A 26,313-nucleotide genomic window follows, 5' to 3' on the forward strand; every position below is an offset into this window, starting at 1 on the left:
AACATAATGTATACAAATAAATTAACATTATTTAAAGCATGCGTTAATGATTTTATTCAACGCAATGAAAACAAAAAAGTATATATACAGCCGATTCAAACGACAGGAAGAAGCTTTAGACAAATAAACAAGTCCGACCTTGCACTGACATGACGTCATTCAAGATCTAAAATTTACTGATACTATTCATTATGGATTCGTGAGGAAATGGCGTTTCGAATATCGGCGAAGAAATCAAAGCGGTTACGAGTATAGTCTATTGATCATTCCAACCTCAAGAGGACAAAAGACAAATAAAGAACATTTGACATCGAATTGGTCGAGAGCTCGAATAATCTATGATATTCAGTGGGGATTTGCGAATAAAAATGCGTTTTCGTCGACAGAGCTGTTATCAGAACGTTGGAATTAAATTAAAGTGGATCCAAGTAGTTAAGTGGACTAGTGTTGCATTATAAATGAAGACATAACAATCAAGTTCTGTAAGTAGTGTTCAATATAGCTGTGCGGTTAACACATCGTAAGAAATAATGAACCGAGATGGCCCAGTGGTTAGAACGCGCGTTAACCGATGATTTCAGGTGCAAACCCACTGAAGCACCACTGAATTTTCAGGTGCTTAATTTGTTTTTATAATTAATCTCGTGCTCAATGGTGAAGGAAAACATCGTGAGGAAACCTGCATGTGTCTAATTTCAACGAAATTCTACCACATGTGTATTCCACCAACCCGCATTTTAGCAGCGTGGTGGAATATGTTCCAAACCTTCTGGTTAAAGGGAGAGGAGACCTTAACCCAGCAGTGGGAAATTTACAGGATTTTAATGTATGAAATACTTAAATGTAAAGTTTGTTTATATATTAATTCCTTCTTCGATTCGAATAGGCATATAACAATTATTATATTTGTTAATTGTTTTAAGTGATCTAGTGACCCGCCCCTTTGCACGAGTACAATTTACTGAAGAGAATGATATGATGTATATATCATTTATATCTTTTTACCAGTGAAATATAGAATTGGATCCACAGATTAAACCAATAGACTAGTTTATATTAATCAGATATTAGCGGTGCGTAAAATAGCAGATGTATTCGCTTGGAATACTTAAATTTAAGATTTGACTGTTCTTATTTTTGCCATTGAAATTATTAATGTTAGTGTATTAATGTTGTAGATGTTTATACGAATGTAACATTTCTAGAAAAAAAAAGACATTGATATATGCAATAACAATCGTATTCAAATTGAAAGCAATTGTAATCTCGAGTAGGTAAATGAAATGCGTGAAATGAAACGTGCACTTTGTAACCGAGTGGGAAACCCCCCACCGGAAATGCGATGTTAACAATGTATTATTTATTACAGATCACTTTTATTTAATTTTCCTTCTTCCGCAGAGTAAAATTTTACAGCTACTACTATTTGTGTATCGACTTTTAACTGCCTTGATGGTTTATCGGCCGGCTTGTAAGGCTGCAGATCACGACTTCGAATTCTAGAGTTGCACCGGTAAATATCAAAGTATTTTTCCATCGAGATAATTTCATTAGGAGCACGGAACTTGGGCATTGACGGTTCAAAGTTTTTTGTTTTTACAATAAAGATGCACGTGGGCCACGTGATGGTAAGTGCCCACCATCGCACATAGAAATTACCGCTTTAAGGAATATTAATCATTCCTTACATCGCCAATGCGTCACAGAATTTGGGATCTAAGATGTTATGTCCATTGTTTATGAAGTTATACTGGGTCACAACCACTTTAAAATGGAAAACATAATACTAATAAATTATTGCTGTTATGCGGGAAAATGTATGATGATTGTGTGGTATCCATATAGGCTGCCACAGACCCCTACCACTAAGTATACGATATATGAGAGAATACAGTATGTGATGAGTTTGCACACACATCTGTGCAGTATGCAGTATGCAGTAAAGCAGTCGCATCATTTAGGCTCAAGTGACACATTCACACGCAGGAAAATAAAATCATTACCCGCCTACTGTTGCTGACGCGTGAAATTATATCATAAAATAACAATTTACATTGCAATTCATATTTACATCATACTGGATGAGTGATTTTAAATACAAACGTACAAGTGGTGAGGTACATTGTGTATTTCGGGACAGATAATTTAGCAACTCATGGTGACGAGTTTTCACGCAGCGGCGACCCTTGCTGGTGTCACGCGGTAATACGTTGGTCATTGCGCTGTCCATGCTAAGACGATACAAAAAATTATACAAGCTCACTCAAGAAATGCAAAGCACTGCAGTACTGGTGTTGTCAGAATATATAAATAGATTATGCCACAAACACATTTTCTCGGAGCCCTATGGACATAAATAAACGGATTAAAAGTTAATTTTAGAACTCTACATTTTATTCATCGTTCAAATGTTTTTTTATTCCCAAGCATATCCGAGCCATGAGCGTAGTGTTTAATATTACTCTGATAAACGTATTATCATATAAATCCTCAGTATAGTCTCACGCACGGATGCTACCGTACGTGCGCACGCGCAGTGCAGTGAAATAACAATGATTAAACTATGGATTTGCCTGGCTTTAATAGCCATATCGGGATGTGGAGGTAAATTTTTTTATATAAATTATCCTATTTAATAATTCTATATTTAAAAAAAAGTATTTATATATTTTGTTGGTGCCATTTATTGTATACGCGTGTCAAAGGTCTAACGAATCAGCTTAAACATCGGCGTGATAGTTGTAACTGTTTATTTTAATATACATTAAACACATTACGTGTTACGGAATATTTAAAAAGATTATGAAATATATATTTAATTATAAAATTTAAACATTATGAATGTTTTGTTTTGAGATTTATATACTTGTTAAGAGAATGAATGTACCTTTTGTTTTTGATAAAACTTTTAATACGATTTAATAATCCGTTACTTTGAATTTAAAACCCGAATGTGTTTTTTACTTGATATATGTTGTGAACAATATTAATCTAGACAGATGTGGGTTCTTTACCATACATAATATCATTATATTGGAATAATTTGTAAGTAATAATATTTATAAATATAGACGTAATTAATACTTATTATTTTTCATTTCTCTTAATAATTTATATTATATTTATAACAATATAATATTAAAACGTAATTAGGTTTTAGCTTGATTAGGTATATTGTAGCACTGTGGTGAAATTGTAGTAATTATAATTAATTTAATTAAAACAGCAATAAATCGTAACATTTTATTGATACGAATTAAAGTCTAAATTCAATTAAATCAAGTCAAATAAAGATAAAGCTAATTGTATTAAAGAAAGTATTTTGGCAATTGCTAAATGTGAATACAGGTACATAATTTACGTAAATGAATTAGCTTTTTCTTACGAAAGAGCGTTATATTTTAATCAACCTGTGTTTTTTATACTTACATATGTCCAATGTCTAGGTCTACGAAACGATTTCCATACAATTATATTGTTAAAGAACAAGCACTATTTGTATACAAATATATATTGTTTACCGAGATGGCCCAGTGGTTAGAACGCGTGCACCTTAACCGATGATTTCGGGTTCAAACCCAGGCAAGCACAGAATTTTCATGTGCTTAATTTGTGTTTGTTATTCATCTCGTGCTCACCGGTGAAGGAAAACATCTTGAGAAAACCTGCATGTGTCTATTTTCAATGAAATTCTGCCACATGTGTATTCCACCAACCCGCATTGGAGCAACGTGGTGAAATATGCTCCAAACTTTCTCCTCAAAGGGAGAGGAGGCCTTAGCCCAGCAGTGATATTTTCAAGCTGTTAGTTTATAATTTTAACTAACAGTCGTAGGTATCGTTAGCTTTCAGCTTAAGAGGTAAACAAAGATCTAATGAATGTACAATTACAGACCATCGATCATAGTTATATCCCTCGTGTCTCTAATTTCGATGATTCTCGTGAGAAGTTATTCGATTGCTTAATTTGTAATGTACTTTTTATTAAATTAACTACCAGACCCGGCTTCGTCACGAGCACAGAACTTCAACAATCATTGTATTTCATAAAATTTTAACAAAATTTTAATGAATTATATACCAAAATTTTCCTCATGGATCACTCCGACCATTAGTGTAATCCGCCTAAAAATTCATTTATTAGTTGTTGAGTTTATCTTTATTTTATAATAAGCAGTGATTCACCGTCGGTTATATTTGAATCGATAACTACTCATATCGGTTTGACGTTCATAATTCACCCAGGAATATGGATTCTGTAATGAAAAACTCGAAACTCACCGCTGAACTCGATCGTGAAATGTCAATGAGTAATGCTACATTATTATAATAATAATTATTCTAACATTTAAAAGATAAAGGCTTCTATATATATATAGTATTAGTATTAGAAGTATTATTATTAGTATATATTATTCAAAACAAGATTATATAGATGATAAAAAAACGTGGAGATATTACTTCTTGACTTCCAGACAGAGATAATATATCCTATATTATATACATATGTAATTGTATTTAACTAACGTGACTTTGTATTTTAATTGTTGAACAACAATAAAATAAAAAGAAACTGTATTAATTTTACGATTATACTTATGTTGACATCATGTAGTTGTATCATCCATAACCTAATCCACCCACTGTACTCCTCAAGACAAACAAACAACTTTAAAATTGAATTAATGCAATATTATCGGTCGAAACATTGAATAATCTATGATATTCTTATCTTTCCTATTAATTCGCAAATAAATGTCGTTTTAAATGTCGGCGAAGCTGTTATCAGAGCCATGGAAGTAAAATTAAAGTGGATATATGTAGATAACTGGAATAATGTTGTATTATTAATATAGATATATATTAATCAAGAACTGTTTGTAGTGCACGATATAGCTGAGCTTATCAAATGGCATATAATATCTAAATCTATATCTAAGGCTTCTTCAATTGGAACAGACTATAAGCTATAAAGATTCTTCGATTAATAACGTCAAAATATGAATAATTTAAATAAAGTTATTCGTAATAAATTTCGCGTTATTTTTTAAAACATTGATGAATTAATTAACTTGTATGATTCATGCACTTCGATGATGTCATGCATAGTAAAGTAATGTTAAGTTATTTAAATTAAACTCGGTTGGTTTCGTATGTTTTCAAATAAAACTAAGTCATTCTATGAACAAGATATTTGAACTTTTTTCAAAATGCGTTTTCATTTTTACTATCCTTACATACCTTGTAAGTAGTACAAGCGACCATAGACAATGGCGCTATAAGAAATATTAAATATTCCTTACATCGCCCATGTGCCACCAACCTTGGGAACTAAGATGTTATGTTTCTTGTGCCTGTAGTTACTGACTAGACTGGCTCACTCCCTCTTTGAAACGGAACACAACAATACTGAATACGGTTGTTTGGCGGTACAATATCTAATGAATGGGTGGTACCTACCCAGATGGGCTTGCACAGAGTCCCACTACTAAGTTATTATTACAGTTAAATCTAAGCTTCGTTATTAGAATTATAAAAAATATATTTCTTAATCACGTCCTTATTTTATCAAAATCTGCTCACTCTTTACGAAGGTTGAAAATTATTAGAACGATTTCGTCTAGGTATTCACTGCTCTAAGCTGACATGTCGTACTTTTACCAAATCACAGGCAGGCTTTTCGCCTGTCTTGAGACAATATATTAAATATCAGGCTGATCGGTAGCCTATTTGCATCACATTTCTTTGTAACATTAACCATAGTTGAGTGAGCCGGTGTAACTACAGGCACTTGTCAGGCAGCCAGTCTTTTACATAACATCCTAGTTCAACATCTCAAAGTTGGAGCCTATCAGCGGTCTAAGGAATGCTTAATATTTAATACAGCACCGATATCTATGGCCAGTGGTTACAATTTACCATCAGCTGGTCCATTATTTCGCCCGCCACACTTATTTTATAAAACAAGAAAATAACATTCAATAAATTTTGTTCCATTCGATTCATTCATTCATTTCATTTTATTATATGTAGAATGATATATGTACCTAATATCTATACACAAACATATTGTGGTGTTACATATTTTTATATAAGTCAACTCTACATGTCTCGAACTATCTATTAAAGTACAAAACGACTCTATTTTTAGAACTTCATACACAATGGAGTAAAACAGAGTAATAAAGTATTTGTGACGTATTAAATAACTACCAAGATTACAAACAAAAATCAACTTTAACACGAACGAATAAGGCGTAAAATATTTTTTAATTATATCTGCACATCTCTAATGCTTGTCAAATGTGCAACAAAATCACATTCGAGCACTCTGCTTTGGACCTTATCCACAAATATATTGAAACGAAAATCGTATAAAACAATTATGAATTTCTGAGGAATTGTAGCCGAAATTACTGCAGACAAATATCGCCTTTAATGCCTGAAATATAAAGCCTAAAAATATATGAAAGCAATACGTCGTATTGTTTAGTATATTGACCTTGAAACAACCGTTCAAAGAATGTACTTATTTCAGATAATGATTACGAGAATAAAGCTATTAATACAAGTGTTATAATTGTCCAATATTAGTATTTATAAACAGTTAGAAATACAATTTAAAAAAATGTGGCCGTCGTGGTATGCCCAGCAGATGTGAATAGCCGAATTACGAGATTAAGGGGTGCTCACTTAATAATAAAAATATTAATAGCTAGTGTATAAATCGTGACCACATGTAAACGCAGGGAGCGTTTTATCGATTCCATTTATCTCTATGGATACACAACCAACCTGTCTTCTGCTGTATAATTTACTAATACGGTCTCAAATGATTTAAATTTGTATAGTATAGTTGGAAATCTTTTAGGAAAAGTAGCATGATGAATCCAACACTTAGTGTAGTGTTAGCTTGTCCTGTGTCTGTCAGTCTAGACTTCTCTTTATCAATATCAAACGGTCGAGGATTTATACTATATCTAATCTTTTCTAATGATAACTGCAACAAAGGGATTTTATATCCCTTTCACGGGTAGTGAGAATGAGGACTTGATGTTCAGACAGTATAACAGTTTTCACTTCACACGATAAGACAAATTGCTAAAGAATACCAAATATTTTTCAATTCAAGCTCGTGCAGAAATGTAATAATATTGATTATTTTTGAAAATTGCGTTACTATACATAAGAATATTAATAGTTAAAAATAAAAAGTAAAACCTTTTTCGATTACAAAATTTGAAACAAATCGTTAGAACCGTTTACCAGAAGACACGAAGTATACAAAATAATTTCTCATTTAATTTTATAAGATACATAAATGTACGACGGTACTAATGTAGATCGAAATTTGTTTTGGAACTGTGACGTAAGTTGAAACCTGACAGGTCCTGTCATTCAATAGCGACTTGTGTCACGCTTGGGGAGTCCACGACGCCTTACTTCGTACACGTGCTGTCTGAACTAAAGATTTTGGTCGCGTTTATCAAATTACATTATATTGTTCAACACACTTACGAGTATAATAACATTTTAAAAGCAGTGGAAGTATTCTATTCTTGTTGGATAACCGATATTTATCTCTGGATTAAACGCCTTAACGTACGATGTGTTCGACATCGCAGGGTCCATTTAAATTAATTGCTTAAACGATTTTATTAAAAGGTCAATATTATGAATTTTCTATTTTAGAAGGTTTGTCAATTTGACGTGTACGATTGTGTGGTGTCATGACGCCAATGATCATACTGTACTATTTTCTGGCTCACCAATCACGCGTAACAAATTATACCCAAAATTCTTGTTTCAATTTTCTAGTATCATCTGCTATTTTGTTCTCCAGTATTTATGGAAATACGTATATTCCATATTAGTGTCCCAGGATTTCCTTAATACATTGGGTACGCCCCTTATGTCCGCGAGGGTAAAGCATTTGATTTATAAAAAAACCGCAGAGATATTCAACTTTAGCGATTAATACAATGTTATAAATAAACTATTACGTAATAAATAAGAGATATTACTACAATACAAGATTATGTAGTTGAGAAAAAAGCGTGGGTTGAGTAGTGTGTTTATGTCTCTAATTTGTAGATTTTCAGCATTCGAAATCGGTGGTTGCTTTTCGTTAAATTTAATAATGGTTAGTTTTGTAAATTGCCAGTCTACAATACTTGTTTTAATATTTTGTATCGAGTATGAATATACAAAAAAGTGTCAACGGTTTGACTTGGATATCATTTTCGAGTTTCGGTGTCAGGTCACAACCACGAGTGAGACGCGGATTTAATGAACAGATATTATTTAACTCTGCCAACCACAAAAGGAACAACTTTGTCATTGAATTGATCGCGTCAATTGATACTTTGAATGATCTGAGATGTTCACTAAATTAAGATGGACTAATCAAGAATTGTTTGTAGCGCCCAATGTACCTGAACTATTAGCAAATCGAATAGTTCAGGTTTTATTCTTCTCTGATTGAATTGAAGTCAAGATTGGTCATTATATTGCTGATATTAGCGAGTCTTGGATAGATTAACGATATTATTAGATAGTATAGAATAAATTGTCTACAAGAGAAAAGGAAGCCTTACCATGTACAACAAATCAAAATATGTCAATATAGTAATCATATCCAATTAAATTGATATATCCTGTGTGCAAATCTTGTTTTTATATTAATTTTAAGATGGTAAAGATAGAAATCTCTTGAATTAATGTAGTTCTCTTTTGCATACCTACAGTCGTACGTTTCTGCGCTTCCTAAATTTTACAGGGAAAGCATTTAGCATTGAGTCCGCCCTTTGTAGATAATATTTTATGTTGTGTAATATAAAAAAAAAAAGATCAACACGAGACAATTTAATGCTATTGATTACGAATATTATTTTGTAATTTAACGTTAAAGTTTTGGGAAACTCTGGACAAGGTTATCGGCGTTTAAAATAACCCACGAGTCATGTACAGATAACAGAAATTAAATAAATAACATGACTGTGAACGTTATTTCTACACCAAGTATATATAATTATTGAAAAATGGGAATCCCCGAAATATGTGACACTCAGATTCGACTCGTAGTTTAAAAGTGCGTTTATTATTATGCAATCTCCTTGATGTACAACATCCTCAATCATCTATAACAACTATCATACAACCTCATGAATGTTCGAATGAATCGAAAACTAAATCTTAATATATTTATATATGAATACGTGATAAAAAAAACTTGTGTATGAAATTTAGTAATGTTAAAAGTTAGAGAGAATTATATATACCTAATATATTTTATATTGATAATCTGCATCCAAACATTTAGAACAACGTTTTTAGAAATATCCTTGTATTTTTTTACTGCCGATTTCCGCCAAGTTATTTTATTTATATTCCGATCTTTCGTATTTTTCAAATAAAACTCAAATACAAAATACGAAAACATAGACTTATGAGTTTATTTTTTCTATAAATAATAATCATTCATTTTTATACTAGCTATTGAAAACACTAAATACAACTTCTAGATTTAATAAAAAACTTATAAAAACAAAAATTATTGTTTTTTTTCCGGCTAGGAAATTTGGAAGTGTCAGTTTTCCTTTACTGCTATGTTCATGTATCCTTGAAAATCGCATTAAAATCCGTTGCGTAGTTTAAAAGGCCCAAGCGTATGACGACGACGATTAAGACGGCAGGCAGCGGCACAGTTTTATAATAGGAAGAGTTGACATTTCGACCACGGAACGACCTCTGGTATTCTTTATTCAAATATACCTTCAAAAGCAAATTATATGTAACGCTTCAATCGGCTCGCAATGATTCTACCGAGAAAATCCGACAAGAAACTCAAGTAATTATTTTGTTTCATACATATTTATTTATTCTGCAAGAAATTCAGTATAAATTTTAGCATCGTCCACAGACAAATAATATTCAATAATATATCGAGTGTAGATTGCGAAGTTTTAAAAAAATGATAATATGTCACAATCTTTAATTGGTCATTGGCAGTGCGAGATGTTGGCATTTGGCAACATCTTACACTTCAACTCTAATAAAAATACAAGTGATTTTTAAACACCAGAAAATTTATAATTTAAATCAGTATTAGATATGATGTTAAACTGTAATCATGTGTGTAAATTTATTTATTTATTAAATAGGAAGCCAACACGATGTACAATATATCTTATAAAAAGATGACACTTAAAAATTGTTGCATTTGGTAACGCCATACTTCACAATTATAGACTAACTCATGCACAACTCTAGTTGTCACACCGATTAAACATTTTTTAATCTAAATCACAAAAACGGACGTCAATATAAGAATGCCAAAATAAAACTATGCGACTTATTTTTAATTATATGTCATTTACTCTGTCTGTAATATTTATCATTAGGAAAATATAATTCGCTTGCACATAAACTGTTCGTACAATATGCTTATTTACCATAGAAACAGCCTATTATGACCAACGGATCATTTTTCGGTGACAATACAGCGATGTACGCATTTGGCAAACTTCGTCATCAAGAGAAAAACAAAGGAATATTATTATTATCACCCGACGTGTATTATCAGACTACATAGATCTGATATCATGTTTATTTGTCATCACCGATACGACAAAATGTTTTGTTTATTTGACAATTATATTTAGACTTAGTAGACAAATCAGTTGTCTTGTTGGTCGAGTCTCGTCCCAGAACTTATAGTCATCTTTCAATCGTTAAGGATTGAATTTTGGAATAAGTCTTTAGTTTAGTTATGGAATGAGACAATATTTTTTGCTTTTGAGAAATAATAGGTAGTAACCCGGGGGAAGGCGATTATGTTGCTTCTATTACCTTTGAAAGCACTAGATCCTCTTAAACACACTCCTGATCTCTCTCTTTTAAAAATGCTGTAAAACTTAAGTGAAACTAACAAAACGATTATTTAAATATTGTGTACTATCGAGTATTATTATTGTTTCAGGTCTCTCTTATGATAACGATGGATGGTATGATGATTACTGGTACGATGATGTTATAGATAAATCATTTGATGACGACATCAAAGATCCAGCGAAAAGCACAGCTATAGAAAATGATGGTGTGACAAAAACATCCCCAGTTTATGCCGATGAAGGTATTATTGCTGAGAGTAGGGCAGATAGTGATGAAAAAAATATCAAATCTGAAGGCAACTTTGACGGTATAAATGACTACCAGTTTGAAGATAATCGATCAGACTTGGGAGAAGAAAACTTTAATAACGACGCTAAAACTACATTGTCTAGTCAAGATAATAACGATAGTAACAAGGAAACTTTGAATTATTCCTCTGAAAAAATAAATAACGATCCAAAGTTGTTATCAACAGCAGGTCCTGATAAAGAGGACAAGGGATTAGATTATTCAGCTAAAGGTTCCACACAGATAACATATGATGATTTAGCATATTCGAGCAATGACAGTGAGAAAAAGATCATCGAAGAAACAAAAACAATTTTAACTGAAGATACCGATAATGATTTCGTAGATTTAAAGTCTGGTGAAAATAAAGAAACTGACCTTAATGAAGTTATTGAAGAAACTAGTAAACTTTTCGATGATACTCCAGATTCGCTCGAAGAGGATGAAATTACTGAAGAAGACGTCAATAATGGGGGTGAAGATAATGATAATGAATCAAAGTCTTTTGAGGATACAAATAATAAAACAGAAGAAACTACTGACGAAGATACAGTAGACAATGCTTTTAATGATTTAATGTCTGATATAGATAGACTTCATGAAACATGGAGCAAACTAAAAGATTATGACGATGAAAATGTTCAATCTTCTGAAATCGGAGAAGACGGATCGTATGATTACGAAGAAATAGATGACGAAAACTTAGAACAAATATTTGATAATGGCAAAGAATCAAAAACAGAAAATGCAGATAAAGAAAAGGAAAGTGTTGAAGAAAATGTATCTGAAAAATCATCCCCCGTAACAGAAAGTAAAATGTCTGATCCCATACTTTATCTTAATGACGCCTTAATGGCCAGTGAAGCTGAAAATAGAAACTTAGTGACAATCAAAACTACTGAAAAAGTTGCGAGTACTACTATACCTGAAGATAATGAAGATACTACAACACAACAAGGGTCAATTTTAAGAACGGAAGCAACGAAAACAGACGAATTAAAGACAACAGAACGGCTAGAGGACTTGTCTAGTGCAGAAGTGCATGAACTAATGCAAGAATTTAGATCTGAACATCTAGAAGAAATATTAGAGGCATCTACTTATTCGGAAGAAGCAGAATATATCGCACTCACAGTTGATAAGCCCGTAGTAATAACATCACCTAACTATCCGGAACATTACCCGACGAATAAAACTGTAGACTGGATTATCTCAGGCGATGGTATGGGAATAGAATTAAACATTACTGACTTCGCAATCAACGGCCATGTTGGCGACTACTTACTTGTAAAACCAGGTAACAAACCTTTTAATAATACTTTATCAATTTATTATTCATTAAATATAATTTGCAGGATTCATTTTTATTTTTCCTTATAGTAGAAGAAACTGAACTGATACTGTACCTTTGCTAATGCATTTTTTTGTATGATTTATTATTTATTTCTCATTGGTAAATATTTAATAATACAAAAAACTAATCTTTATATCGATATGATAGCACTAATCTGGTTGACCTAAATGATGTATTTCGTCAATTATTATTTAATCAAATTTAGGAAGGATTGATGAAAAAGGATCTGATGGTCTCCTGTTCTCATACGTTCTGCGTACCGAGAGACGGTACCGTTTCCTGGACGTCGACAAGATGTTTATACGTTTCGAAGCAAAACAGGCCATGCAGTTCTTAAGAGGTTTTCGCTTGAGTTTACGGATGGTTGGTAAGTTACGTTTTATTATCTTCGATTATAAATAAAATTTTAATTGAATGAATTTGAATAAAGACTCCTCTCCCTTTGAGAAGGTTTGAAGCATATTCCATCACGCTGATTCGGCGCTGATTGAGGATAAACATGTCACCGAACACGAAATGAATTATAAAATCAAACTAAGCACATGAAAATTCAGTGGCTTTGGTCCACGAATTAAGTGTCACGCGATCTAGCCATGGGCCATTGAACTGGGCGATCTCGGTCCAGAGTAATGATGTTTGTGAAAATTCATCTGTATACAATATTGTGCATTGTTCATATCTCAATCCTACAGTGGTCAAAATTATAACACCGTTATGATGGTCTCTTCTGAATTGTTATAAGTGGCTGCTCTTGTTGAATGTCCTCATAAGAATTATCAATTATGAAATAAACTATTAATTATTAAGAAGATTATTTGAATTCAAAATAACCTTTCAGTCCCTAGACCTGGAGCTCCCTTACCAGATCCAGAGCCAGAACCGGAACCAGCACCGACTCCAATATCGACATTCACCTTGAATTTAGGAGGCGTTTCGTTTGATGACTTCTTAAATATCGAGGAACAATTCAGGCTGATCATCGCTGACATGGCTACGTTGTACATAAATTCAAACAATATCAACCCTGGCATAAACACCACGTAAGTTATTCACTTCAATTAACTTATTCTAGGTCTAGAAGAAGAGGCTATACAGCTTAAGTTTGTAGGTAGCATGATAGGTGTAACGCCAATGGATGGTGTAGAAGATAATAGAAGCGTTCTATGTAACGGAGTAAAAATACGTAATAGTTTATCGAATTGTACAAAATCGTGTGCCAGTACGGCTACCTTTAAGCAACTAAACATTTTTGTAAGGGAAAATGTATATGAATTAAATTAGTAAATACTATTCTATATTTAAAATTTAAGTTTATATATTCTTTTGTTTTTTGGTCTTCTACCATTGAAACAAACTTTGTATCTAAGTTATGTGTACTCATTGTACAAGTGAACTGTAAGATTTTTATGAGTAATAAAAAGTGCTTTAACCTGAAACACAAGTGCCTAGCGTGAACTAACTTAAATTTAGTCCATTTCAAGGGCAGCACTGAAGTTAAATAAACAACTTTAACCTTGAATTGTTACGACACTATTTAATATCTAAAACGATATTGGACCAATCTTCCGCGTCTTTTACCGCAGTTTTCTTGGAATATCCCAAAGAATTCCAAATTTCATCCTCAACACATCGATGTCCAGAAATATATAAATATAATATTAGTGACCCATACCGACTTCGCACGGGTGCAATGCTGATACTAAATATACAGAATATCTTACAACGTTCACAGTTTTTCAATCGTTAGACAATATAAACCGGTCTTTTTTTAAGACTTTTTAAGGTGTACAATACTGTAGTACAATATTGTACTCTATCTCGTAGGGTTCAGCCATTATTTGCAATGTAGGCGCTAAAAATATGTTTATTTACGACATCACTTCAGAAACCTCTAAAATTATCAGCGTTTCTCTACTATATTGTGCATGTATTTTACATATAAGCCTTCAGCTTGAATCAATCTATATGTATAACAGCTCAATTTTTAAGACCTATGTTTTGCTTCGACCACTCGATGAAAACAATTTTCTCTGGCGGTGTTTCCGAAACGATATGACTTGAGTACTTTTAAGAGAAAAGCATACTCATTACTAAATTATTTAAAGGACGGCAACATCCTTTCAATCTCCGCCGTTTTGCAGATGTCAATGGGCAGTGGGAATCACTTTCCATTAGATGACCTTCCAGCCTGATTTTCAAAAAATTATTAGTGAAATAGGTGTTTTAGAAATAACAGTAGATTATTATAAAAAATCAAATAGAACAGTTTGGTATTATATATAAACATTTATTAATCAGTAACTGTTCGTAGTGCATAATATAGCGAGACTATTACAAATAACATAAATTTATCGGTAGCAAAATTGATTCGTGAATTCTACTATGAATTTATTTTATTTAAAAATGGAATTGTATGTTTAATCTTTCTTTGTTACACAGATATATATATAGTAATCTATATTGTATCCTAGGAGATTAGTTATCGAACTTGCTTACCATGAAATAAAACCTTAATACCATTTGATAAGATTGTTTGTAGCCTTTATCGTTTACAAAGGTTAAACACGTATTTTTTATATAAAATAGATAGGTGGTCAATATACCACCTATGGTAAGTTGCCATCATAAATGCGCTATTAATCTTGCGCTATATACTGTACGGCAGAAAGGACACTTTACCCTTTAAATAATACTGAATATTCCTGTTTGTCGGTAGAATATATAATGAGTAGGTACCCAATCAGACAGGCTTGCACAAAGCCCTATCACCTAGTAAAAGTGTTATATAAAAGTAAACGTACATGTCGAAAGAACTTAGAAAGAGTTTTCTAAATGAAAGAAAGGCAGACTCAATAGAATATATACAAAAAATAAAACATAAAAAAAGTACTTTCATTGCCAATCTGGTGGAGGGAAAACTTAAGCTAGTTCCAAGGCGCTTCTGTGCGAGTTGGTGGATACACAGATGTCAGTATTTGATTCAACGCGTGCAAGTTTCATAATGATTTCCATCATCCCCGAACACAATATGAATCATAAATATAACGAAGAACATGAAATTGATTGAATCATCGGTTACCCGGATTAGCACTGGCGAACTTTGTTAAGATTCGTAATCTTTCCACTGACCTCAGCTCTGAATAAACACCAAATAAATATAACAAATATATGTACATACTATTGGTAGAAAATTAATTATAATAGTCAGTATTCATTTTTTTTTATATTATTTAGTCATATTTAGTCTTAATTTGTGAATAAGCTGTGACCTAAAATATACGTAGGCGTTGACATTCGATAGGAGTTTTTAAGCTCCAAAACTTTTCTCGAGAAACGCATTCATTCGATAGTTTTGCGTTTCGACAACTTCGTCCGAACTTTACTCTTTATATTATAAAGAAATGATAAATAACTAACTTTATCAGAATATAATAACATTTCTACAAACTTTATAACCGTTTAAAAACAACAACATATCATATCACGAAGAGAATTCAAACATATCGGCCAAAACATGTCATGTGAGATACTCTTACACGTCGTCTATAAATACGGTTTGAGTTAAAATGAATTGCGTCATCATTTTGTTATTTAGGGATGTAACAAATGCAATTATTAACACAACAAAGGTTATCTGACGTGATAGTACAGCACCAGACATAACATTAGAAATTAATTAATCAATATTAAAATATGACGCAATATTCATTTCATTTATCAATAAATACATTTTGGAGCTACTGTTTAAATAGGACTAATATTTATTAGTAGACTGATATGCTATTTGATTGTTTTTTTCATTTTTTTTTTGAGCAAAGCATTACAATTTTAATTCCACGTAATCTATGATCTTTATTGTTTTCTTGTTATCGTATAATTTGCCTTAGTAATGCCCTTTTAAATAATCTGCAATTTCTATCTTCTTGTAAACAAAACATACGTACAATGCGATCATGTCTTTGCATATATTGGACCATGTGCAAGCCATTATTCCCGACTACGAGTTACATCAGTGCGTTCAAAAACAAGTACACGCCACGTACATGCCGTGGCCCAGTTTCGCACTCGTTTACGTCACTTCGACCTAATAAAGAACTTATTTCGGAACACGCATCAGAAACGTACGACTAAAAACAATATACAGCGAAGGAACAAAAACAAGGTAACATCAATAATAAAATACAATGTTGTGGTGGATAAGAGGAAAATGCGACGAAAAGTACGTAATGTTAAATCCGGAGTGAGGCATGTAGCGCGCATGCGCCCACCACGGACATGCGCAGTGGAAACGTCATATCTATTTTAGTAGCAAGCTTTCGTGCGGGACAAGCTTACAGTGCCACGCTTTAAAATTCAAATACACGTTCACTCCTGTAAAATAAATCGTACGCTTTACAAACCACGCTTAAATAAATAATAAATATAGTAAATCGGCTTATAAAAATGGCATTCGCGCTACAAATTAGCAATAATAGCACCTAAATGAGATAAGCATAAGTGTTAAAATGCAGCAATGCGCCAAAAGATCGATGTCAGTATTCCCTGATGCCAAAATTTCAAAAATATAGTGTCAAATATTTAACATGGAGCCCCTCATAGATAGAAACAACTTTGCCGTAAGTGCTATGGTCACCGTGGCGATGCAGATCTTATTTTTCATGATCGCCTCGCTGTCACAGAGCGACAAAGTTACAGATTTCACTGGTGGTGCCAATTTTATCATAATAGCATTATTAACATTCTTTCTCGGCCAAGGAGGTAGCACGTTGAAGAGCTATGACAGCAGACAGCTTATGGTGACAGCGTTTGTATGTGTTTGGGGCGTGAGGCTCTCGGGATATCTCATATACAGAATCTATCACATCGGCAGAGACAAACAGTTCGAGGATCGCAAAAGTAACACTCTGAGGTTTGCCGTGTTCTATACCTTCCAGGCGGTGTGGGTGTACGTTGTTAGTTTACCTGTCATTATAATCAATTCACCCCACCACTCATATCCCAAGGCGCCTAAAACAATGACAACATTAGACTCGGCTGGTGCGGGCGTGTTTGTGATTGGTTTATTAATTGAAACTTATGCGGACTTACAAAAATTTGCATTCCGCCAAGAACCAGCCAATCAGGGCAGATGGTGTAACGACGGCCTCTGGGGATTGTCCAGACATCCCAACTACTTTGGAGAAGTCGTTCTCTGGTGGGGTATTTTTATAATATCACTGAATGTTATCGAAGGTATCGAATACATTGCTATATTATCGCCTTTATTCACAGCGGCAATCATATTGTTCTTATCTGGTATACCTTTGCTCGAACGATCGGCCGACGAAAAGTATAGAGATAACCCAGATTATTTATATTATAAAGCGTCAACGTCACCCTTTATACCGATACCGCCAGCTATTTACGTAGAGGTACCGAAATTCCTGAAATGCATGTTGTGCTGCGAGTTCCCCATTTACGATTCCACGAGAGATGACTTCCCCGCCCCCACCATCGTCACCGAGACCACCAGCATATCGATGGTGCAGTCTCAGACATAGCTAACAAACGCCGCGCGCGACAGCGTTGCGGCTAAAGAATCGAGTAATCCAAAGAACCAGAACGACCAGAAACAATTGTGATACACGGCCGAGGATATACCTCAAAAGAAATTGCCAAATTCGTTGCCATTAAAACAAAACATTACTTTAGATATGAATCGTTATAATATATACATGGAGAATTTAAAGCGTAGCAAAAGAGTTGCGCTAGGATTACTAGACGAAACGAAAGATATTATAGAAGGGATCTCAGACGAGAGTCCCATTACAAATATTAGGTTAAGATCACCAAACGATGACGTAGAATTAAGTGCACCGAGTACGAGTAGACACGAGAGCAAAAGGCCCGCAGAGTATGTGAAGTACGGCAAAATTACGTTCAATACTACGGCAATATTACATCACTACCCGCAAATGCAGAATAACGTTCGTTCCGATAATTGCACCGGTAGACAAACAGCTAGAAAAACAGATTTAAATATACCCGAAGGGCTAAACGCTGACAACAATAACGAAGTACAGTCTGAAGCTAACGAAACTAAAAAAATAAATAAAACTAAGATTAACGATAACAATAACGATCTGATCAAGTCGAACTGTATCCGATCGAAACCTCTAGAAGTATTAAAGAAACCTGTTAAATTTACAGAAGAAAAACTTGTATGAGATTTAGCCAAAAACTTTTCATTTAAAATGAAAATGAAAAGGTATTGGCATAAGGTGCCCTTTAGAGTGAAAAAATACATATCGAAGTATAAACTCTTGTAAATAAAACAAAGAAGACTGGAATCCTGGATCTATTGAACCTTGAAATAATTGATAAAAGTTTAAAAGTCAGCGAGCTGTCACTTCGTTAGCGGAAGCGTTACAATGTGTAATAGTATGTACAAATATATAGATAAAATAGTCGAATCCGTCTCAACTAGCATAACTTTCTTCCTATTACTTGTTACGTAATAACTACGTGTAAATAATATGGGTGTAGAATAATATCGGGAGATAACGAAGATTAGCATTTTGGTAAGTGAAGTTTAACTTTTGTATTTTTAATGTTTTTTTTTTTGTCATTTTTTATTATTTCGTACATTATTTTGCTCGACGCCTGGACAGTTACATCTGTCGTTTCCATGAAATGAGGCAGAAAATTAATTATAAATAATCTGGCTTCAACCCAACTTCGTCCTGATGTCATTTGTTTGTGAAGTTGTTTTTTTTATTCCTTAATAAAAAAAAAACAACAATAATAATCCTTGACCCCGAATCGCATTGCCCCCTACAGCGGGTAGCGGGTCCAGTATAAAACATCCAGAGACTCAAACACACACAATAAACTTTTATCGAAATCGGTCCAGCCGTGTCGGGGGAGTTCACTGACATACATATGCAGGCGAACTCGAATATGTATTTGATGCGAATAGTACATCGCGAATATATATATATATATATCTTTTTAAGTATATATATATTTTCATTTTTTTTAATATGTAATATAGTATTAATTTTGGTATCTATAAAACCTATACAATATTTCTAATATTTTCTGAAGAAACATTTAACATGACGTGTTTTAGTTGAATATATGTTCAAAGTCGCAGCGTCTAAGTTCAGGCGGTCCGGAAATACTTGTACTATCTGAAGTTCGCGGTTTTTATATCCGACCGCTAAATTAATATCATTGCGTAATAATTGAGAAAATGACAGTTAATTGTTTATAATTCACCTCATGTTTGGCGGTGAATTAAATCACCCGGTGGATGACTGGCCCGATTTTAATGAAATTCGGCCTATATGATAGATCCAAGAAAGCCAATAACTTGCGCCAGGATCTGATGCCATTTTTGACCGTAATGTAAATAATATTCTGTAATCCTTGTTGACTCAACAAACATATTTTTTTGTTTTCTGTACAATTGTAAATTAATATAATATTGATTTTACAAAGAAGAACTTGTATGAAACTATAGCAAGTTGGTAATAATCATCCCCTACGAAAATCAACGAGTACCACGCATTTTTAGTATAGTATTTAGTATCGATAGTATAATTATTTATAGATTTGTAATAATAAAGATAGGTGGCAGGGCATATGATGGTAAGTGGTCACCAGCACCCATAGACCATGGCGACGTAAGTTAACCATTCATTACATCGCTAATGCGCCAAGAAATATGATGAGTTTGTGGTACTAACCCAAGCGGGCTTGCACAAAGCCCTACCACAAAGTAAAATACCTTTTCTTTACGAATCTTTATACTTAAAAAACGAAAGAAGTAAACACATCCACTATTTTAACAAAACATAGTTTTCTATTTTTGGATAGAAATGAATTTTCTGGACTATTAATAAACCTGGTATCCAATTAGGCACCGCGTTCTTTGTTGCTAAATCTCTGCATCTTGTGTTAGCTGACGTGTGATATCAAAGTTGCAAAAACTACATTGCAGATTCAAAAACTCATTAATATATTCAACATACGGAATAAATAGTTTATTATTAAAATAACATCATCGATGTACAAATTTATCTATAATATATAAAAACGTAATAACACTCGCTGAAACTAAACATCTACAAACTTGAATTTGGCAGTTTCTTATAGGGTGTAGACATTCGCTAAGAATGGATTTTACGAAACTCTGCCCTTAAGGGGGTGAAACTGGAGTCGGAAGTTAAAGCCGCAGGTTCAGCTAGATATTTATAAAAAACCCAACATTGATTCTGTATAGCATGGCTTTTGCTTCATGTTAGATTGGCGTTTTATCGGACTATGAGGGTGAGGCACTTAAGCACCTGTGCTTGCACAAACGGTCGTCTAATGTTTTAATGTAAAAAATATCTGAAATCCTTTAATTTCTTAAGATCAAACATCCTTCATCCAGGATAAGCTTAGCTTGATAATGATTGTAATAAAACAAATTAATATTGCTTTAAGGGCAAATAAGGTATATCTTAAGGGACCATACAAAGCTATATGCTTATCAATAGATAGCATTTAATAAGATCTACAACGTATATAAATTACAAACGCTGAATTTATTTCACTAGTCAATTTATATCGATTTCCGAGTAAATCGATTAAAATTTCGATTCTATTAAGATTTTGATCGTTTAATTACTTTCGATTTAATAAAATTTTATCACTTCTTTGTTTGCCTTGATCAAAGAATTTTAATTTCCTTTTTTTTCTTGAATAACAAATATCAATTATAACATAATATAATAACGGATATGACGCTCTATATAAATATTACATAAGAAAATGTATCTTAGAAAACTGTAGGTATGTATGTTTGTAACTCACGCCTTAGATATTGCTTGCGAAGCTGTAAAGTTCGAACTCAAACAAGCACCATTTAGCTCTCATATAAATCAACCAAAACAAGGGGCCCGGACAAGAGAGACATTTGAGGTTTACAGTTAAAAAACATAACTTTGACGAGTTAACAATTTTAATATAATATTTTTGTAGATAAAGTAAAATATATAAGTATTAGTCTTGTCTATATGATCACGTTTGTCAAAAGAAATAAATTGTTCAAATTGTGAGGAAAACTGCATGTCCGTATCGAATTAAATTCTGCCACATGTGTATTGTGTATTGTACACCCCGAACAACAAACTCTAAGCCTCAAGAATAGAGAACATTTTGCCGGTAGAGATGTTTTAATGAAATATACAAAAAATAAATATCACGAACACAAACCATGCGACACGTATAAGGCGTAGACATATTGCAGAAAAAGTTCCGCAATGCACCATGGTGTCAGAAATAACCCCTGATGGGTTAGATAACGTTGACTTCTATTATAAATTCTTCGATAAAATCTCACACGTCTGTTATTTCATTGAAGAAAAATAAAATAAATTTTATAATTGATTCGACGACACGACATATTCTACAAAAGGACGAAAGATCGTATGAGTTTGTGTTCGAATTTTATTTTGGTTAGTTTTAAGCTAGATTCTCCTCAGTACACATCCTTACACTAAATTTATATAAATAGTTGAGCATAATAAAATCAATCCGTCTAAATACCTCATTGATGTTGATAGGTAAATTAATTTTGTTTATTTAAAAAAAAAATTATTAATTTAATTATTATAGTTTCGTGAACATCTGCTGAATGCGCGTTATATAGTCATTGGGTATTACATTTAAACGCTATTTACCTACTTAGTTTCTATTGTATTTTATAACTACTGCTGTTTTAGCTATATATGTTTTATGTTATAGATATTGTATATTATGTAACCTTTTAAATTCACCAGACGTCTTCAAACTAGTGTCAAAAACAACTGTTCAAAGTTTCGATAATATTTTCGGAATGCAGATGACTAACAGGCTAACATTTCATTAAATATTTAAAATATTAAATTTATTTCTGTGTGTATTCTAAATATATTAAAAATTTTTAACGAAGAATGCCCAAGTGTAAATTGGAAATATTTTTTATTTACATTTTTTTGCACGAGTTAGAATATACATTGCGAACCTTTATAGCTTTGTATTTCTTAGTTATTTAACGTTGTGTTTTATAATCAGAGCTTAGAAATTGATTAGAAATAACTAATAAAAGCCTATTTAAATCTGTTAGAAATGCGAAAGTTTGTATGGTTTTTTTTCGATTCTTTGATGACAGGATTTGTTAATTCTGGATGAAATTTGGTACACAGATTAAAACCTGGAATAGGACTATAACTCCTGATGTAAATATGCGATATTTTGATTTAGATTTAAACTGCTTAAAAATGTATTCGGTACAGGATCCAGTAAGCCGATCGCACTGATCACAATTGTTCAATCAACACGACCGTTATACGGACAATTTAATTGATTAACCGCATAGCTTCGTTTAAAGCCCTTATTGATAACGATTGTTTCATAATAATAAATTGATGGAAGATTTCTCATGTACAAGAATCTAATACACATTGTACTTATAACATTTTCAAGCCGTTTATATTTCGATCGCGCAGTATCGGTATTATATATATGTATAATATATATACTAAAATATATAATAGTATATATTGACTGAGTGAGTAGCATCCACAAGATAGGATTTTATATATAAATGTTTACTTTAAAACGTACGATGTCAGGACGGTCAGCAAATCTATACTGATATTATAAAATATGACTCTGTCTGTTACCTCTTCACCCTTGAACCACTGAACCGATTTAGATGAAATTTGGTTCGGGGATAGTTTGCCCGGGCAAGGACTTAAGGTACTTTTGTTTAAGTCACCCCTCGAAGGGTAAAATCGGGGCTGACGGCTTATGCGATATAGGTAAAGTTAATATTTCGGATAAAGCAGCAGGTTTAGCTAGTGAGTTATAATATTAGGAATCATTGTGAGTTTTTGTATTATAAATAGATTTTGATTAAAATTAATTAAAAAGAAAGGAAAACCTTCTTAAACAGAACCGTTTGCTACAGTGAAAACTTTATGCTGTTTTATTTTTGTAAAGTTATTAAATACTAAAATACGGAAAATATACGATATTTTTCAGGTTTACTTTTCGCTTTAGACTTCACCTGCATTTCAGGGGGGAGGGGGTGAATCTTAGGTAGTAATTGAAATAGTTATTATAATGAACATAAGCGTTACAATTTGTTTTCAATTACATATATATATATTTACGTCATGGTCTAGACATAGCGATGCGTTAGAAACGACGTAGGATGGTTGATAAAACCCACTGCCTCGCCTTTGATCGCGAAAGGTTAGATCCTAATCTCGTATCTTAAATTAGTGTTGGTTATTCTCAAGCTTAACTAACAAAGATTTATTTTCGTTGTTTATAACGTTGAATTATTTGTTTTGCTAAATGTTAGAAACGGTACGTGTTTTATTATTTACAAGTAAAACTATCGACAGACGTTGTCGGCCATGTGTTATGTTTATAATGAAATCTCTGTAACGCGATGAAACTTATGGTATAAGTTTATGTATATCATTAGTAGTTTTTACAGTTGATTAAAAACACAAAACTTCATTATTTTAAATTTATAGATATAGTAGAAAAGGTGGTTATGTCCTAGTTGTAAATATTCAGCAAATATCAAATCTCTTACGAGCACTCTTAAGTCGTCATTTTTTCTCCGGTTCCTAATGTAGATTCTACCGAGAAGAACCGGCAAAAAAGTGTTCCTCTATACTAACTCCACACTTTTTTCTCATATATATTAAAATCCTTTATCGAGTATTACGCCTTATTCATATTAAATTAAACACGACTGTGTCTGAGCAGGTGACCAGTGGTCATCAGATCACCACTAGGTGACCAGTGGTTACGCAGCAAACGTACGAGAAAGGAGGTAGTCCGATATGGATACTTCTAATGCCGTCGACATTCGTCAAACTTCACTCTCGTGAACAGGACATTCGTAGACAATGTCGAAATATCTAGCTCCACCAAGTAAAAATAAAAAACATGGTAAATATACCGTTTCAAATACTTATAGTAATGAAAATAACCACGTTAATTTAAAATCTTTCTATGTTACAATTGCATCTATATCTAAAATTTCGGAGATCTTGTGTTAAATGGTTTTTCATAAATACATAATATTTTATTCGAAATTCCACTTTATATTGATACATCTCTCTTCGACGAAGATCAATGGATTAGCTTTAAGACCAATTTTGAGAATGTTGAATTAACTATTGGATATTTATATGACGACAACAAATCGATTACCTTTTATTTTAATTTTGATACCGAGAAGTTTTTTTGAACAAACGTATTAATAACTAGTTGTAGTCCGCGGTTTTGCTCACGTTTTAGGATTTGATAATCAGGTATTAGGCATAAAATTCATACCACATTACATCAAATTCGGTTCAGTAGTTTGGTCGTGAAAGAGCAACAGACAAACAGAGTTAGTTTCGAATTTATAATATTAGTTTAGATCGTTTAATGTATTAAAATGTACGTGTAATGTATACAAATCTAATAATTTATTATCGTTACGATACGTTCCTAATTAGATTCCTCACAAAACATCATGAATCACCTCGCCCATTACTGAAAACTATATGAAAAGTTGTTTGGTAGTTTTTGAGTATATCACGTTCAGACAGACACTCAGGTGGTTCTGTGTCATCATAATTTAACTGATAAATACTTGCTAATGTATGTGCTGCTTTTTCAATAAGTTCGTTTCGAAAATTTTGTTCTGCATCTATCCAACAATCTATCCAACTCGAACGTACCTATTAATTAATTAAAGCTATATTTATCCGGGGTAATTGCCCGAGTCACAATTTGTGGCGATGTTAAGTTTATAAATGTATTCGATATCATTTAAGTTATCAGTGAAAATATTTATGTCTCTTATTAAACAGCTGATAATGGTACGAATGCCACGACGATAAGTTGTCGATATGATCTAAATTTATTTTGAAATATTTGGATAGTTCTGCGTACGGTTACATCCGTGTAACACGTTACTTTTTGCTGTTCATTCGAGTCGTAGCGTAAATCGTAATGTTTATAAACTTTCTTAATAAATAGGCCATTAAACGTAAAAAGTTTTTTTTTGTAATTGGACTGTTATATACGAGATTACTGCGTTCAAATAAATAAATAAACTCTTCAGCTTTATATATTTACTATCGATTTCGATTCAACTTCACTTTAGTTAAATTTATGAAGTCATTAAAAATAAAATAAAAATCATTAAAAGCCGAGATGCGCACATATCGTTTAAACCAACTATAAAAAAACAAGGAGGCTATAAATTCGGTTGTATTATTTTTACGTTTGTTACCTCAGAACTCCGTAATTTGTAATCCTATTTAGATAATTCATTTTTGTTTGGTCTTCATTTAACTTGTTTGACTTTGAAATTAAATTTGAATTTAAACTTGAAGAAAAAGTATTACCCCTAAGGGAGAATAAATATGTACTGAAATTTAAGCAGGATTCAAGGTTAACTCTAAAGCTTTAGAAAGACAAGAAGGCTCTCGTCGAAACGGTCGAGAGGATTGGGGACGTAATTCTTAATCGAAGATTTAGAGGGGTCAAATCCGAACAACAAATTAAAATTTGCTTTCCTTACTTCTCCCACTAACGTACAATTTAAGGTCCAAAAAAATCTTGAACGCATTCATTTAAAATTAATTTAATTCTAAGAGAATACACATAATTTCAGCTCCGATCAATAATGGAACTCGCTTTAAATATTATTTATCACACAAATACTAACGAAATAAATAAAAACTGGCGAA

The 26,313-nt window shown here is 32.6% G+C and overlaps 2 protein-coding genes across 3 annotated transcripts in view; both read left to right on the forward strand.

Annotated features, from left to right (window-relative positions):
• The first annotated feature begins 2,453 nt into the window (after window positions 1-2,453).
• Window positions 2,454-26,313, forward strand: part of LOC125072792 — a 31,530-nt gene continuing 7,670 nt past the window's right edge. For both annotated transcript variants that reach the window (XM_047683487.1, XM_047683486.1), the window contains exons 1-4: window positions 2,454-2,604; window positions 10,982-12,478; window positions 12,741-12,902; window positions 13,374-13,575. In XM_047683487.1, the coding sequence (XP_047539443.1) occupies window positions 2,553-2,604; window positions 10,982-12,478; window positions 12,741-12,902; window positions 13,374-13,575 (1,913 nt within the window). In that variant the 5' untranslated portion in view covers window positions 2,454-2,552. The remainder of the gene's footprint in view (window positions 2,605-10,981; window positions 12,479-12,740; window positions 12,903-13,373; window positions 13,576-26,313) is intronic.
• LOC125072795 lies at window positions 16,525-18,227 on the forward strand. The gene has a single exon (XM_047683491.1). The coding sequence runs from the start codon at window positions 17,119-17,121 to the stop codon at window positions 18,073-18,075; it is 957 nt and encodes a 318-aa protein (XP_047539447.1). The 5' UTR covers window positions 16,525-17,118; the 3' UTR covers window positions 18,076-18,227.

Source organism: Vanessa atalanta, chromosome 22 (assembly GCF_905147765.1).
Source record: "Vanessa atalanta chromosome 22, ilVanAtal1.2, whole genome shotgun sequence".
In the NCBI taxonomy this organism is placed as follows: Eukaryota; Metazoa; Arthropoda; class Insecta; order Lepidoptera; family Nymphalidae; genus Vanessa; species Vanessa atalanta.

Excerpts from the sequence above, each read along its gene's own strand:
- LOC125072795 (XM_047683491.1), top strand. The coding sequence starts at position 17,119 with ATGGAGCCCCTCATAGATAGAAACAACTTTGCCGTAAGTGCTATGGTC.